The 16,591-nt window shown below is 32.9% G+C and overlaps 1 protein-coding gene across 1 annotated transcript; it reads right to left on the bottom strand.

Moving 5' to 3' along the window:
- Nucleotides 1-1,131: 1,131 nt before the first annotated feature.
- Nucleotides 1,132-14,991, bottom strand: LOC100258788 (DNA (cytosine-5)-methyltransferase CMT3). The gene is made up of 22 exons (XM_010653042.3): nucleotides 14,322-14,991; nucleotides 14,035-14,075; nucleotides 12,838-12,940; nucleotides 9,653-9,760; nucleotides 9,434-9,553; nucleotides 9,221-9,320; nucleotides 8,872-9,089; nucleotides 8,658-8,723; nucleotides 8,295-8,564; nucleotides 7,008-7,066; nucleotides 6,837-6,903; nucleotides 6,410-6,739; nucleotides 6,260-6,328; nucleotides 5,933-6,022; nucleotides 5,766-5,853; nucleotides 3,886-4,004; nucleotides 3,677-3,781; nucleotides 3,548-3,591; nucleotides 3,404-3,473; nucleotides 3,215-3,318; nucleotides 1,608-1,800; nucleotides 1,132-1,489 (listed from the first exon to the last, which is right to left on the bottom strand). The coding sequence occupies exons 1-21, from the start codon at nucleotides 14,877-14,879 to the stop codon at nucleotides 1,632-1,634; spliced, it is 2,898 nt and encodes a 965-aa protein (XP_010651344.1). The 5' UTR covers nucleotides 14,880-14,991; the 3' UTR covers nucleotides 1,132-1,489; nucleotides 1,608-1,631.
- Nucleotides 14,992-16,591: the final 1,600 nt, after the last annotated feature.

The raw sequence follows: 16,591 nt of genomic DNA on the forward strand, positions 1-16,591 counted from the left end.
CTATACAAACCAACCAAAATTGATTATATCAGTTCGGTATAAAGATTTGTTCAGTTTGAGAATTTTGAAAATCAACTTTATTGGTTCAATTTTTTATTTCCTTGTCTCCAAATCTAGAAAAATCGAACCAAACTAGTGTTATATAATTACATAATGTTTGATGAGTTTTTTAGTATTTTAAATATAAATTGATTTTAAATAGTTTTAAAAGTAAATTAGACTTAAAGCCTAAAATTAATTTACATCAAACCATTATCTAAATTGAACTAAACCAACCTTAATCAAGTTTGGTGTGATTCAATTGTTCCCTCACTAAATGGTCGATACAATTTTGCAAATTACACCCATATCCTTTTCTTTAATATCTTAACTCTTTGATCTACATACTGCTTCCATTGAGAGTGTTCTTGAAAGCTTTAGTAGCAGAGGCCCCAAAGGAGAAATAAAAATATATAAGCTGTCATATCTTCTATTAAATCTTGTTTTAAAAAATTCTTCTATTTTTTCTTACCACATTATCCAAATTAACCAAAGACAAATGATTTAAGATCAACTTTGCCTTTAATAGTGCTTCCCTAACCTCAGAAGGAAATGAATACCATAACACTTATACTTATAAGAGGAAAAACCCATGCTAGCCTAACTAACCTAATTAGTCTATGCCAAGGCCCCGAAGTCATCAAACAATGTTAAAAAAAATGATCAATCCATTATCCACTACCAAAGAATGCCATTTGTGTCAATTTTATTGGTTATTAAAAACAAGAATTATTTGAAAACAGCTTTCCAGACCAAAACTCGGTGGTACAAGAAGTTTTGAAGATATATTTTTATCAATATTCTTTCTAAATCTTAATCTCCGTAGCAGGAATTGAATGCAGCCCATATTCCTTATCTCATGGAAAACTCAAACCTTCTGAAGAACACAAGTGGTATTAATGCTCAATTAGGACTGTTTCCAATCTACAATTTGCGAAGTTGCCTTCAAATCTTGAATTAAACTCTATCCATATGCCAATCCCAAAAGTTTTAACCTCAACAGCCCAAGCCATTAGAACAGCTAACTGTAGGTTCTTATAGGATATTTGGTACCTTGAATTAGATTCAACATCTTTCAGAATTTAGACCAACTTAAGAGCAAGTACTTGATTGATTTCACAAATAGAAAGTGCCTCTACTGTTACACATCCAAATTCTGGCCTTTGCTTGTTTCTTCATGCAAATGAAACAGCATGATAAAGAATGAATTAACACGGATACAGGGAACAACACCTATCTCAAATACTTGCTACAGAACCAAACAAAATTTCATTTCGCTTGGCCAATGCCTAGGTAGCTCCCTCAACCATTAAATTCCTCAGCCAGCGTATAATCAAGCAACAGTCTCCAATTTTGTGTCATCCCTCAACCATCAAATTCATCAGCCAGCATAATTAAGCATAAGCCTCTGATTTTGTGTCATCGTGGCGCTCCACCAAAAGAGACATCCCTATTCAATGAATAAATGTTAAGTAGGAAATGTTAATACTGGGAAAAAGAGAATGTTTCATAGGATATGGGTTTTACATTCTATAATAAAAAGCACTGGAAAAGTAAATTGAATTTACCTCGCACTTCTTCAACGTCAAGATCTAAGCATCCTCTTCTGTAGATAATGAAGAATTCCGCTCCATGTTAGGGAATTTTGGGGGCAAAATAAACATAGGTCCATCACTGACTGAACCTTGAGCTGCCAAGCCTAAGGCATACCCCAATGCTCTAGCAACTGGGACGGCGACAGCATTCCCAACTTGAATATACCTAGAATAAAATTTTAAAAAGACCTAGATGAGCTTGCTGATAGCTTTAGAGTAATGTATTTGACAGAAAGAAACCATAAAAAGATGCTTCAGGGTTTTAGCATTAGCCTTGTAGAAGAGAAGTGAAACCTATAAATCAAACCTTGATTGCAAGAAACCGAGTAATTTTTCATATATCAAACAAAGAATTTGATCAAGGAAAATTGGACTACTAAGAAGAATGTGACTTTATGGTAATGCTCCAACATCTAAGATTTCACAAGGTCGGCACAGCTAGAAGCAGAAAGAAAGTTAACAGCCCGAAATGAGCCTATAACGCTTGAGGATTCAAGCTGACATCAAACCTAAAAATAATATCAAACTAAGCAAAGATGCAGAAGAAAGTTGGGAGACAGAATGATCTTATACGATTATATTTTCTAAAGAATAAGCATGAATAGAAAAATGGATTAAATAGAGATGGTAACCCAACATTATCAACCTAAAATCATGGGTTTATATTTACCACGACACTATCAATAACAGGCAAAAGTTGTTGGATGCTCAGGGTGGTCTAGAAGCCATTTGCCAAGCAGAAGCTAACGAGATGTATGTAAACTTCAAAACGACAATAACAACAGCAATAAAGTCCCATGAAAACTGGACAATAACAAAACCATAAACCATAAAATTAATCATTTGTCATTTCCTACAGTTTTTTATTTCACTGCTCTTTCTTTCTTCTAAAATCCAATTCTATTTTATAGCTTCGTCTTCAATACTACCATCACCAAGGATTAGAAATTTGCTTTGTACAACTTTCTTTGTGCTTTCTCAATGTGGGAATAACTATTGCAGCTTTTGAAAATATAAAGGAAGACGGGGCATCCAATGGGGCTTAACCAAGTTCCCAAGCTTAAGAAGACATCCCACCACCACTAGAGAAAGGCAAGGCTCAAAGCATAAGCATTAATAAGTCTTTTAAAACATTGATCAAAGGATCATGACCTGATCATATACACACCGAAATTATTGATCACACATAGTAAACTAAAAAATATTACTTCAAATGAATTTAAATTGCCCTAAGATTCCCAGCTTACAGCAGTGTTGAGTTATAAGTCAGTGGAATAGAACGGAAGATCCTGCCCTAGTCATCTACTATCCTAACACGGACATGAAATGGAAGAACTAGCATAATAATAAAAAATTGAAGTTGGCAGCAGGAAAATGAAATGTGTTATAAATTGATAAATATAATTTACATGTTAGAAACATCAACTGTTCTGAACAAATTCATTAAATATCCTTGGTGATGAAAGTTTAGTTAGGAGGCATAACACTCTAAGAAATAGCTACATAAAAATATTAGAATAAAAACTGGTAGTTTTTCCTTGAATAATGAATTATGAAATATAATACATTGAAATAGGTACCTTTCCTTAACTGGACCTCGAAGTTGGTAATAATCCGGGAAACCTTGCAGCCTAGCATTTTCACGAATGGATAACACCCTATCTTGCTCAGGGTGCAAAATTACCTGCAAATAAGTATTAACATATACACATATTTATCGATCTACATCTTCATATGCTTAAACAATATAAATCAAGGAAAATTGTAACCTGATTATGGGGCTCCGCTCTAGTAACTACCGTTGGCACAGTCTCATCCCACCACAAACGGCCAAAAGGTCTATATACACAAATTGACAGCAGGGTGAATATGTAAACTAATTAGTAAATAAACCAAAAACATTAACCTCTTACTTTGATGAACTCCCACCAACAAAAGACATTGCATAGTCAGGAACCTACAATTACAAGCAATATAATAAGCAGCTGTCAGAGTGGATAAAATGGGTTCAGAAAAAATAATTTTACCAATCAGTGTATTACCAGAGGTTTCCCAGAAGGCAAATATATCCTCTCAACATTTGGGTCCCATTCTACTTTGTTATCAGCACCTACAAGAACACCTGGTAAATCTCTAAAGTTTGCGCCCTATAACCAGAAGAAACGAAAAAAACAGAAGATTAGGAAAAACAAAGAAAAAAAAAAACCAAACATGCATGCTATAACCATGAAAAGTAATATATAGAAAGAACCTTGGTCTTAGGAATTTGGCAAACTCTTTGATAGTCATCTGCATTTAGTTCAAGAGGGCGATGGTCATAAAGCTTATTCCCTGAAGGATTGGATTCTGATGGTGATGTACCCAACATTTCTAAAAAAGAAACAAGATATCATAAAAGGTTAGAAGACAGCAGTCACAAAATATTCTCTCCAATGTGTCACTAATCTAACAAAATTATAATGAGAAATTGCATTAATCAATGTTTTAAAAGGTTAAAGGCAATCATTTTGCATTAATCAAGTGCAGCTGAAAAAGGTGCAAATCTCAAGTTAAACTATAACAATTATAACAATAAATAAAAAAGTTGCTGAATATGCTAATCTAATCACATGAAAATTAATTAATAATGTATGCGCAAATAAATCGTTTTCAATGTTTATAGTGTCTAATTTACTTCCTCTTTCTCTCTTTTAAACTTCAACTTTTCTCATTGCTTTATCAAGTAACTTTTAATACATTTATCACAATTATCAAGAGCATCCTCTAAGGAATCATAATCATATCTAAGTGTTATACTAGTCTTCAATCATTGCTATAATAAAATACTAAAAAAATAACAATCTTATTGTTCATTATAAGAAATGTAGAATACAAAATAATTAACCAAATCATGGCCACACCCTGATGTGATTGCCTTACCAAGCTGTTTGTTTGCACTAATTGAGAAATCTTTTTTTTTTTTTCATTTTTTATATTTTGTTCCACATAGAGTGAAACATCAACAGGGTCCTTCTAAATAATATAGGGCAATCATATGGGACTCTTCCTTGGAAAAAACAAACAAATAATTGTAGCTAAAAATATTTTGACTCTTAATATTAAACTGAAAATATTAATATATCAAAGGTACATAAATTTTCTTTTAGGTTTCCAAGTAATTGACAATCAAACAATGAAACATAGCCTTTTTCCCCCTTTGTACTTTTATTTTAGAAATTTTTTGCAATGTATTGATATTTTCTATCATAATATTAGAGCTTTAGTTTAAGTCAATTTAATATATTTTGTTAATCCACAATTACTTAATAGCTTAATCTTTTCAATCAAATTAGTAGAGCATAATATGATGTCAAAGTAGAGATCATAAATTTAAACCTCATTGTATACTTATTTTGTCTATCTTATTGAGCCCACTCTTTGATCAAGAGTTAACCATCTCATCTAAAAACCAATTGGTGTCTAGTAAGGATAAGCACAACCTTTTATAGCATTTGACATCTCACACTGCAAGTTTATTCTAAATGTTGTCATTTGAGTGACCCATCCCTAAGCTTAAGAGTGCCATTATTACACCCCAACAGTCCCTCGCCTAACATGGCACTCTTATGACTCGAACTCATGACCTTTGTCTCTAATACCAATTCTTAGATCAAGTTTTAACCATCTCATCTGAAAACCAATTAGTGTTTAATGAGGGTAAGCCAAACTTTTTATGACATTTGACATTACACCTCATAAGCCTATTTTAAGAGTCATCATTTGGGTGATTCATCCCGAACTTAAGAGTAACATTGTTGCACCCCTAACACCCACATATAAGCTTAAACAAAAATGGTCCTAACAAGAATTATGGCAACTCATCACATATCAACTTGGCATCCATTGTTGATCTACTATTACATAATAGTTCAAACTTTTAGTTAAGATTGGTAGCTTAACATTAAGAAATGTCCTTCAAACTTTTGATGATTGGCAACTGAATTATGTCAAATCAGATATGGAAAACACAACTTTTGCACATATGCCATTTTATTTAGCATTAAAAAAAATAGAAAAGAAATCATACAAAATACAAAGGAATAAACAATCCATTATTTTTAGTATAATTTCTCCAAAAAGTTAAAAACTCACCATTCTTTCTTAATCTTATGAAACGTTGGAACTCTGTCTGGGGAGCTTTCCCATATGGCATTTCATCTCGTGCCTCATCATTTGTCACCTAAAATGAAAAAGATACAATTGAACTTGGAAAGTCAAATCAAACCTTTACAAGACACTAGCAGGTGGAGTTTACATACAGGAGGAAGGTCAGAAATTGCATCTGCTAGCAAAAGTTTTGTTTCTAGTTCATCAAACTTGTGGCCTTCATCATATGCAACAGTATTCATCTGCATGATTACAAATTATTTTAGAATTGCATTACATTTATCAATGTGATTCTTCGAATAAACTTGCCTTCAAATCTTGAACTACAAATACCCTTAAATACATCAATATAAAACATGTCAGGCAATTAGAAAATGCATTTTGAGAAACTAATCATTAGTTTTAACCATATAGTGATATTATCAAAAGAATTAAAAAAAAATTAAATACATTTTAAAAAATAAAGTACAAACCCCTACCTCAAACTCAAGAGGAATAACACCTCTAATAATAACATCATGCGTAGGTAATGGATATTGAGGCAAAACCTGCATAGGGAGTTTAAAAAAGCCAATCAATATGTAATTATACCTACCAAATATTATTACTCTGCTATAGTAAATATTCACCTCCTCAAAACGTGCACCCCACATGAAAACACGCATACGAAATTGGGGCAGACCATAAGCACCAGCTGCCATCATTCCCATTCGTGTTTGGTAATTCATTCCAATAAGACGGCCTAAAGCATATCGTCCAAGATAACCACCAGCAAACTTTACAATGTCCACAACATTTTCCATTAAAACAAATCTTGGTTTAAGATAATTTACAACATCCATGAAAACAACAAGTTGTTTGTTTTTTGGATCTTCTAAGGGATTTTCTTTATTTCTAAAACGATTGAAGCCACTTATGCCTTGACATGGAGGACCTCCACAGATAACATCAACATCACCCTAAATGATAAACAAAATAAAAATGCATATTAAGAATCATAGTAAAAAATCATCATAGGATGGACTAAGTAGATACTAAAAGTAGCAACAAACTCACAGGCAAAGGAAGGATCTTTGATTTATACCCTTCTGTAACAAAATCCTTTATGCTCTCACAGCAATTACTAACAAAGAAACATTCATAGGAGGAAATATGAAAGCATTATAAGCAAGTTATATGTAAATGGTTGCAAATGTAAAATTAAAAAATTTGAACTCAATTGCATACCCCAAACCCTCAAAAGGCTCCCAGGAATCTGCACTGGGACCATAACCTTTCCAACGAACCTAAAAGAACAAAAATAAACCCAAAAAAAAAAAAAGGCAGACACACAATTAGACATATATAAATAACTTCATAGAAAAAAGAAAATACGAAAACAAAATGAGGATAATAATCAAAAGATAAATATTAAAGTATACATGAGTCAAATTTTTTACATTTTTTCTCCACAATCTAGCTCATGTTAAGCATGAAAGCAAACATAATCTGAATAACAGGTCAATCATTAGAAAAAATATAAATACTTCAACTCATAAGCTGTTATAATATTATTTATCTCTATACATATGCACAAATTAATAAATGCAAAGTTGAATGTTTTAAAGGTTTGACAAACACTATTGTCAAAATTATAAAAAATCTAGGACAAAAACCTTTTTAGCATGCAATTAAGAACCAAATTAAATTTATTTACATGTCTATCTATACATTCATCTATTTTATATATATATATTGGAAGACAAGGAAAATATTTTAAAACTCATATATTAAAAAACTTAAGAAATGTTTCAAAATTTAGACAATTTATTTTCAAATCCTCTTTCAAAGCTCTTTTCTAACAATTTCTATAGAACTCCACAAAGATGAATGATTTCATCTTTTAATATAACTGTTATAGCAACTTCAATTCTTTCCAAATCTATTGATAAGTTTCCATATAGAATTCAATTCAATGTAAAATCAATTCCTTGATTATTAATCTTAATAATTTTCTAAACCATACCTCCTATCATTAGAAGGCCTCATGTGCCACTTTAGTAATAAGGATCCACATACACTCTTTCAAGGGAATGGTTTCCATACATGTGATTTTTCATTTTAAATGCATCTGAATTTGACAATATATAATTGTGTTGAATGTATTAATGTATCCAATCTCTCAAATATGGTTATTTAGAATTCACAATATAAAATTTTAAAATAAGTTCTACATGCACAATTTACAAATCAAGAAAACTAAAATGCATAGTCGCATTACCAATACCTAATAGAAACATAACAGGCAAAAATACAAGCATAACATAATCAGCATCTTTTCAATTTTCAACAGCATACACAATTATTCAGCAGTAGAAAAAGTAAATGCAAAAGCATGCATAATCAGCATCTTTTCAACTTTCAACAGCATACACAGTTCTTCAGCAGTAGAAAAAGAAATTTAATAAAACTTAATACTTTCTGACGTAACAAGAAATTTACACTATTTTCATGTTAGTTTCAAAATTCAAATACCTTAAAATGTAATTCACGATCACCCTTGTCTTTTGGGTCACCATAACAAATTCCAATTATCTTTTGAACTTCAAACACTTCAAAGTCATCTTCATCCTCACTATTGTCATTGTCATTGTCATCATCATCATTTTCTTCATCAGCTTTTGCATCAATGGGATCCAGATCATGCGCATTTGGATCCTTATTTCCAATCAATGAAAAACGAACACAAAGCTTTTCCCACTCTCTTAACAAGGCTAAAAAATCTTCAGCAGATTCATTTCTCACCTAGTTGACAAAGTGATTTAGTTCAAAATTTGTTAACATGCATGTAATCACATAATAAGATCGCAAAAAAACAAATAAGCGTTACATGTGTACCTGGGTCTCTGGGTGGTTCAATCTAACACTTTCACACGCATAAGCATTGATATCGATAGCCCATCTCTACATAAACAAAGGAAATAATATCAACAAAACAAACCCAAAAAAGAAAATAAAACCCATGACACATGTGAAAGTTAATAAACAACTCCATATATCCAAATAAGATCAATATCACCAATTAAGAACAACAGGGCAAAATATAACATACTGTAACAAGATTTACTCCAGACATTTTAGCACCAAGGCATAAACCACTAGACATAGCACCACATCCAGAGTACAAATCCAGTAATGTCATCTCTGATAATGAGCGCTCTCGAGCTTGGGAAACTTCTTCTGAATCTGACTTCAACTCACATGTTGATCCATCCATATTAGCTTCACTTGAAATTGTTGAAAGTGCTTCACTATTAACCCTACTATTCTCTGTTAAATAACAGAAATCACATGAATAAAAGTTCAAAACAATATCTCTTATTTGAAATTTTAAAGCAAGTAAAATAAACAAGATTTACATATTCCAGTACCAAGTTACAGTTGCTTAAAAAGTTAAATACCTGGTGGTAACTTAATGAATGAGGAATAATCCAACAAGTACAACATATCATAGTAATAGTCACAAGAAGAAATTGCCAACTTTCTTGCTTCCAAATCTAACTGCAATAATGACCAAAAATATATCCACTTAATAGAAATAATTTTGTTATATTCATAACTTTGTTATATAAAAATACAAACATGTGCTTTGACATTAAAATTAGTAAACATACATTATGGGGAACTCTAGCAATGTTGAGTTTCTGGACAAGACAATCTAAAGGATTATCATCTCTCATCTCTGAAAAGAATACACGCTTATTATCAATAAGATTCGCATGATCTTTTATAACCTGGTAAGATGGAAAAAGAAAATCAATATCATACCAATGCATTAATACACCAAATAGTTAGACCAATGAATATTTAAAAAAAATTCTAAATTTTCTTACAGTATCCCTTGCTCTGTAAAACCATTGTGCTGTAAAGTATGGAGTCCCATCAAGTGCCACAAACAGTTCCACAATCTTACATATATAGTGATCTGCATTATCACCAGCCTAAATACAACCAGTTAAATCAGCACAATGATCGCATAAATAATCCCTCAATCAACCCTATCAAAAGGATATATAAAAAGAAATAAAGAGGAAAAAAAAACTGATCAGTAAGTAGATCTCCATAATAGTAGGTTAGCTCACCAGTCAACTTCCAAACATATCATAAAAAGGAATTTTGCACCACAAAGAAGCAAAACATTCCTCAGGCGCATACTATTAACATAGCTCAAAGTTATGGTGTCAATTGCTAATTGGATTGATTCTAGGGCAATTGGTCACCATATCTCAAATACCATACTTTTAAAGGGTACACTCTCCTTAGTTGTAGCACCTTGTTTGCCAAGGCATTCACCCTATTGAAGAGGTGCACCTTACAACCTTTATCTTTTTAAACACTTTAATTCTTGAAAATTTTTAATTCTACACCAAAATTTATACAATTTCATTACCTTTTTATTGAATGTTTCTTTTAAGTTTTTTAAATTTTTTATGGATTAGATTAGATTTTGAATCATATTTTATCAAATTAATATGCATCTTTGATTACATTTCACTTCACTCAAGCGCGCACATTGTGCTGCACCTTAGCTCTAGGAGATTTCTGAGCCTTTGGTGTGCCATGTCCTTTTTAAAATTATTAATGATACACATAATACGATAGTTAAAAGTTCAAAAAATCCAAGATCAACTTGATTCAGAGTACTGTGGTTAGTTTGCCCATTTATTTCATGTTTGTGCTTACTTTACCTAGGATGATCAAATTGAGGTTAAATCAAAATCAAAGAGATTTTTCTGAGGAAATGGGGCTCTTGATCAAAAATCTTGTCTTGTAAGATGGGTGTTTGTTTGCTTAAACAAAAAAAAAATGTTTAAGGGTGAAGTGTCTTTCTTCTCTTAATAAAGCATTTTTGTCCAAATAAAGTTGGAGGCTTGCAAATGAGAGAAGGACATTTTGGAATCAAGTGATAAGAGGAAAATATGGGGAGGAGCAAGGGGGTTGGTGTTCCAAGGAAGTGAGGGATGGGTATGGTGTGGGGTTGTGGTAAGCAATTAGAAAGGAGTGGCATGTTGTATATAGCAAACTCTCCTTTATGGTGGGCAATGGACAGAGCGTGAAATTTTGGAAGGATAGATGGCATGAGGCATCACCTTTTCATGTTGTTTTTCCTACTTTATTAGCTCTAGCTGCTTCCAAGGACGTCTGGGTGAAAGATGTTTAGAGTTTCATTGAGAGAAAGAGGAGTTAGGGTTTGCATTTCTCTAAACCCTTCAATGATTGGGAGATGGATGAGGTGCATAGGTTTTTATTGGGCCTAATGGGAAAAATGTTCAACGGGATGTGGAAGATAGGGAGCTTTTCATGGAGACTAAATGTGGGAAATTCTCTGTTAAGTCTTTCTACAAAGCCCTAGAATCAAGCCCTTCAATCTCTTTCCCATTGAATGTCATTTGGAAATCCTATGCAACCCAAAGTGAGTTTTTTTGGGTAGGAAGCAACTTAGGGTAAAGCTCTTACTTTGGACCAACTTTAGAAAAGAGGATGGTGTTTAGCAAATAGATGCTACCTTTGCCAAATACATGAGGAATCGATGGATCACATCCTCCTCCATTACACCAAGACAGGGACTCTTTGGGCATTGTTTTTCACTCTTTAAGGTGCAATGGGTGTTGCTAGCCTCAATTAAGGCGACACTCTTGGGTTGGGATGGGTCCTTTGTGGGAAAAAAGAGAAGTTTGGGAAACAAGCCCCTTATGTAATTTTTGGACAATTTGGAAGGCAAGAAACAAAATTACACTTGAAGATGATGTGTTGTCCATCCAAAGACTTAAGAGTTCTTTTGTTTATTTTCTTTGGTCAAAGACGAAATTGTTTGTAAAAAATGGTCCTTTGACTTTAGTTGGTTTCATTGATTGAGTGGGATCTTGATAAGGGTGGCTTTTTTGCTTCTCCGCTTTTGACAATTGTTTTTTGTCCCAATTAAAGAAAGGGGTGCATCTTTTTTGTATATTTTGAGTCATTGTTTCAACATTTCTTTTCAATGTAGTTTCTCCTCTTTTACTTATCCAAAAAAAAAGTTCAAAAAATCCTATAAAAATTTTAAAAATAATTAAACTTGTTGATGTGACATACTCCTTTGAGTCTTATAGATACAAATTTGACTCCATACTTATCTAGAGATGACCACATAAAGTTCTAATGTTGATGTTATTCAAAGCAAATATGCATTTAACACTAGTAAAGTTTATGGAACAGCTATAATATGGTTTCTAATGAATAGAACAAAGTAAGATGTAGTAACTGTTTTTCTTCTATGTATCACGCAATTGATAATTCCAATATAGCAAGCCAAATAACTATATAATCTTTAATGTACATATTCTTGAATTAGGTTGTGGTGCATTTAGGTTTTAGCTCATTGTCATTATTTGATTTTATTATTTGGTTTGTTGTATGTAAGATAAGGATGTTGTTTTTTGTGTTTCCCTCTTCTTCTTTATGCATTGTTAGGCACTTCTAATACAAAAGCTTTTACCTAAAAAAAAAACTCTTGTATATAAAAGCAACAACTTAAACACCTTGATAGCAAACTTTTAGTATAATTGAATATAAAATTAGACTATTCAAAATTAGAAACATTCGATCATTTTGCTCTAAGCTACATTGCATTGATTTCAATACAAGTATCAGGTGCAAGTATTAGATTCTTAACACTTCCAAATTTTGTAATATAGGGTTTAAGCTAAAAAAAATTAATATTGACAATGTGTATAGACACTTGAATACAACATAATAATGAAAGATAAAAAAGAAACATCAATTAGAAATTAGACAAAATCATAAAAGCAAATATATAATTGAAATCAAACTCAATTATAAGCCCATAGGTTCCAAGTAATCAAATCAAACTCACTATATAAGCCCTTTAACTCATTGTCAATAATCAAATTACTGCTTAATATACCATTGAGCAATTCAATAATTTTCATCATATGAACATTAACAATCATGTCATAGCATGTTGTATACTTGCAGAAAGAAATATTTAGCACCAAAAGCACATCCAGTAACAACTCACTTTTACATGAGCATCATCATTTAGGTTGACTATGACACGTCCATCAATTTCTGCTTGCCTATAATGACATCGAGCTTTCACTATCTCCTCTGAATCATCCTTACTGTTCCAATTACAGGCATAGTGAGCTCAACAGATCCAATGAAAATACTAGAGGCTTATTGGATCAATGTAGTCACATTCAAGCATTGGCAACCTAAAGCTATTAATAAGTTTCACAAAAGGAATGTGGATGAGGTCATCCTTTTTTGGAGCATACTCTGAGGGAAGGGTTGATTTAGCGAAGAGGATAGAATGCAATTTGGCAGTGAGCAATGAATGGAAACTTTTCTATAAAATCTCATTTTAAGGTTCTGGTATGAGACAGTGAAACCAGTTTTGACACTTACAAAACTTAGTGTCCAAAATTCAGAAGTAAACATAAGCCAAAACAAAGACCCTTGATAATTAACAAATTAGGAAGAACAAAAGAGCATCACAATTTGGCATAGTAAATGTGAAAGGGAAATACAGCTTATCATTATTGCAATTCATTAATAGCATCTAAGGAGTTGTAGCATTGCTTCCATCCATTCTTGCAACTCAGTTGGTTTTTACAAGATTTGTGAAAATTTCTTGTATTTTTTTTTCCTTTTTATGGATGATATTCTATTCTGTTAGCATTCACATGAAATAAAAGCTCAACCGTGCCATCTCACCCGAATCCTTTGCCATTTGCACAGGAAAAAATAAGTATTAGAAGGCATTGATGTTTCAGGACTTTGTGTCTTCAATGCCTAATTTATCCATTGTTCAGGGACTATTGTGTCAGTGGCAACCTTTAAAGGGTGTCATGGTTTGTGAAGGAAGCTCAAGGAAATAAATTTTGCACAACCTTTTATTTGAATGTTGATTTCGTGGGAAAACGTACGCCAATAATCTGTTGAATTTACTGTCCAAATGAGTGCAACTTGACTTCAGGATGGAGAGAGCAAGTTTGGATTTTTGTCTCATATAGTTTCCGTCTGTCTAATTTCTCTATTTGGGACTGTTCTTGAAGGTTCCCCGCAGAACACAGTTCAAGATAAATGCATATAAGAAAATAAATAAATAAATAATAATAATAATAATAATAATAAATAACAAATAAATAAATAAATCAAGGGATATATCACAAATATTAGCCCAGAAGCAAAATATTCACAGTGAAAGACTCACTCTTTGGAGCTTTTCGACCCAGAAGCCTGCGTATTCTTCTTCTGAAAAAGCAAAACACAAATATCAAAATAATCAAAAGAATACAGAGCCTAAGAGCACAAGAAATCAAGTCCATAATCGGTGTGGAATGCTGAGAAAGTTGAAGAAGATAACATAAAGCACTCTGCTGTGCGTCAAATGACAAAAATGACATTAAAAAAACCCTAAAAACTTACTCTGTCTTTCATTTGCCTATGTTTTCTCATAAAATTAAACAGAAACGTGGAGCAAAACCAATTCCGGTATACCTTAGGCTCATACCGCTCGGGCCACCGTTGGCGAGCTTCCTCATCCGGAATAACTTCTCCGACCAACCGGCAATCACCTTCCTCCACCTCCTCTTTTTTCATCTTTCTCTTAGACAAAGAACCGTTCACATAGCTAATCTGAGCCTTAACTTTTACCTCTCCATCTCCATTACACACCACATTACCCGATTCCTGCTTCTTCCCCTTCTTCAAATAACTCACTCTCTCAGAGCTAACCGACTCCTTCGCCGGGAATTTCCCGTCCTCCGGCGTCCCTACATTGGAGACTGAATCTCCGGAGAGATCCCCTCGCTTCCCCTGCTTCGACGAAACCGCAGGCTTAGACCTCAGAGACTCTGCTTCAACCTTTACGTCTCCGTTTCCATTGCACATAACATTTCGAGATTCCTCGGGCATCTCCCCCTTCTTTGAACACGTCCTGGGGGACACTCTCAGCGCCGGCGCCCCGGCTAGATCTGCTCTCCTAGTCTTCCTAGAAGAAGTCCGATGCTCGGAGCTCGGAGACTCCTCGGCCGCAGCCTTGCGCTTGGTCGGCATTCCGATGGCGCCGGCGATATAGCAGTGAGGGTTCCGGCAGAAGAGGTCGAGAAAGAACAAGGAGGGAGAGTGTAGAAAGTGAAAGCGAGAAAGATGTAAGAATGTGGGGGGATATATAGCAAGTGGAGGGTGAAATTTGAAGAGACCAAATTTGGGCGGGAAGCGGAATTTTGGGGGAGTTATTAAATGGATTTGATAGTGGAGTTGGTTCCGTAGCTGTTAACTGTGAAACCTAGGGCTTGTTTGTCTATCATCATGAAATATCGAGAAAAAAAAAAAAAAAAGTTGGTTCCGGAGCTTTTTTTCTTTCTTTATTTGTTTCTTTCTGTTTGAGAAGTGTTTTCCGATTATAATGAGAGCAAATTAGGTTTTGTTTCACCTATACCAAAATTCGTGACATCCGATGTTCGGACCAGGATTTGGACTAAATGTTTTGAAAAATCATATTCAACATTTTACCATAATTTTCTATATTACCAAACAGGCCTTACCTCTAGAATGAGATATAACCAGCAACTACTAATGGTAGGCTTTTTCTCTATATTTATTCAACAAGGTTGACTCTTTTAGCATGGGGTAGCCAAAATGGAAACAATTTTCAAAAATCTTTTTCTCTTTTCAAATGTAAATAGTCAAATTTTCAAAAAAAAAAAATGATAAGTATTGAAAAGTTTAAGAAAATAATAGTTTCATCATTTCACATTTATAATACTCAAGCATTTCATGTTATTTATTTTATTATGGACAAAGTTGAGCATGTAATGAGTGGTACTAATCCCAACCCTAACCCGAAATAAGGTGGAAGTAAAGTGGTGCATCCAATATTTTCATAATCAAACTGAATATTGAACCGAAAAAGTTATCGATTCACAATTCACTAGTCGGACCGATGGTCGAATCGATGACGTCATAAATATATATTTTATATTTTTATTAAAATTAAAAATAATTATAAAATATTTTAAATATATAATTAAAAATTAAATATTATTTATTCATTTTTATATAAATGTATTAATGGTTTAAATTTATTAAACAAAATATATACAATATTTAAATATGAAAATATATTTAAAATGGTAATGAATAAATAAAATTCTTATTTAAATATGAAAAAAAATTGAAAATGAAAAAAAATGTGATTTATATATATATATATGTTATTTTTTTAAATAGCCTATATAGTTATTTTATGTTAAATATTAACACAAACAAATATGCACAGTGGTTATGCAATTATGAGTTTGCGATCCATGGTTTAAACCCATTGTTGCTTCCTACAAGAACAAAGTTGATTTTTGCTTTTAAATCCCTTTACTTTATCCCACATTGGAAATAAGAGGAAAAACAAAGTGTTTTATAAACCTCTTTCTAGCTAACTTAAGCCATGTGGTCAAGCCAAATGGCTGTTGGGTCAGGTGACATTGTACATGGGTAGGGGGCCCATTTTATAAGATGAGGGGGTGGGCATTTAGCGTTGTGCCATGGAAGCTGTTTGACGGTTCAACATCGGTCCGATCCGATCCTATTTTTAAAACATTGTGTGCAATTTTACTTTCTCAAACATAAGTGTGTTTGAACGTAATAACACTCGTGCATTTTATATATATATTTTTTATTATAGTAGATGGTGAGCATGTAAAGAACGGGACTAACCCTAACCCCAACTCAAAGCAAGGTGATATATCTTTCATTATATATCATACATCCTA

Source organism: Vitis vinifera, chromosome 6 (assembly GCF_030704535.1).
Source record: "Vitis vinifera cultivar Pinot Noir 40024 chromosome 6, ASM3070453v1".
Taxonomy (NCBI): Eukaryota; Viridiplantae; Streptophyta; class Magnoliopsida; order Vitales; family Vitaceae; genus Vitis; species Vitis vinifera.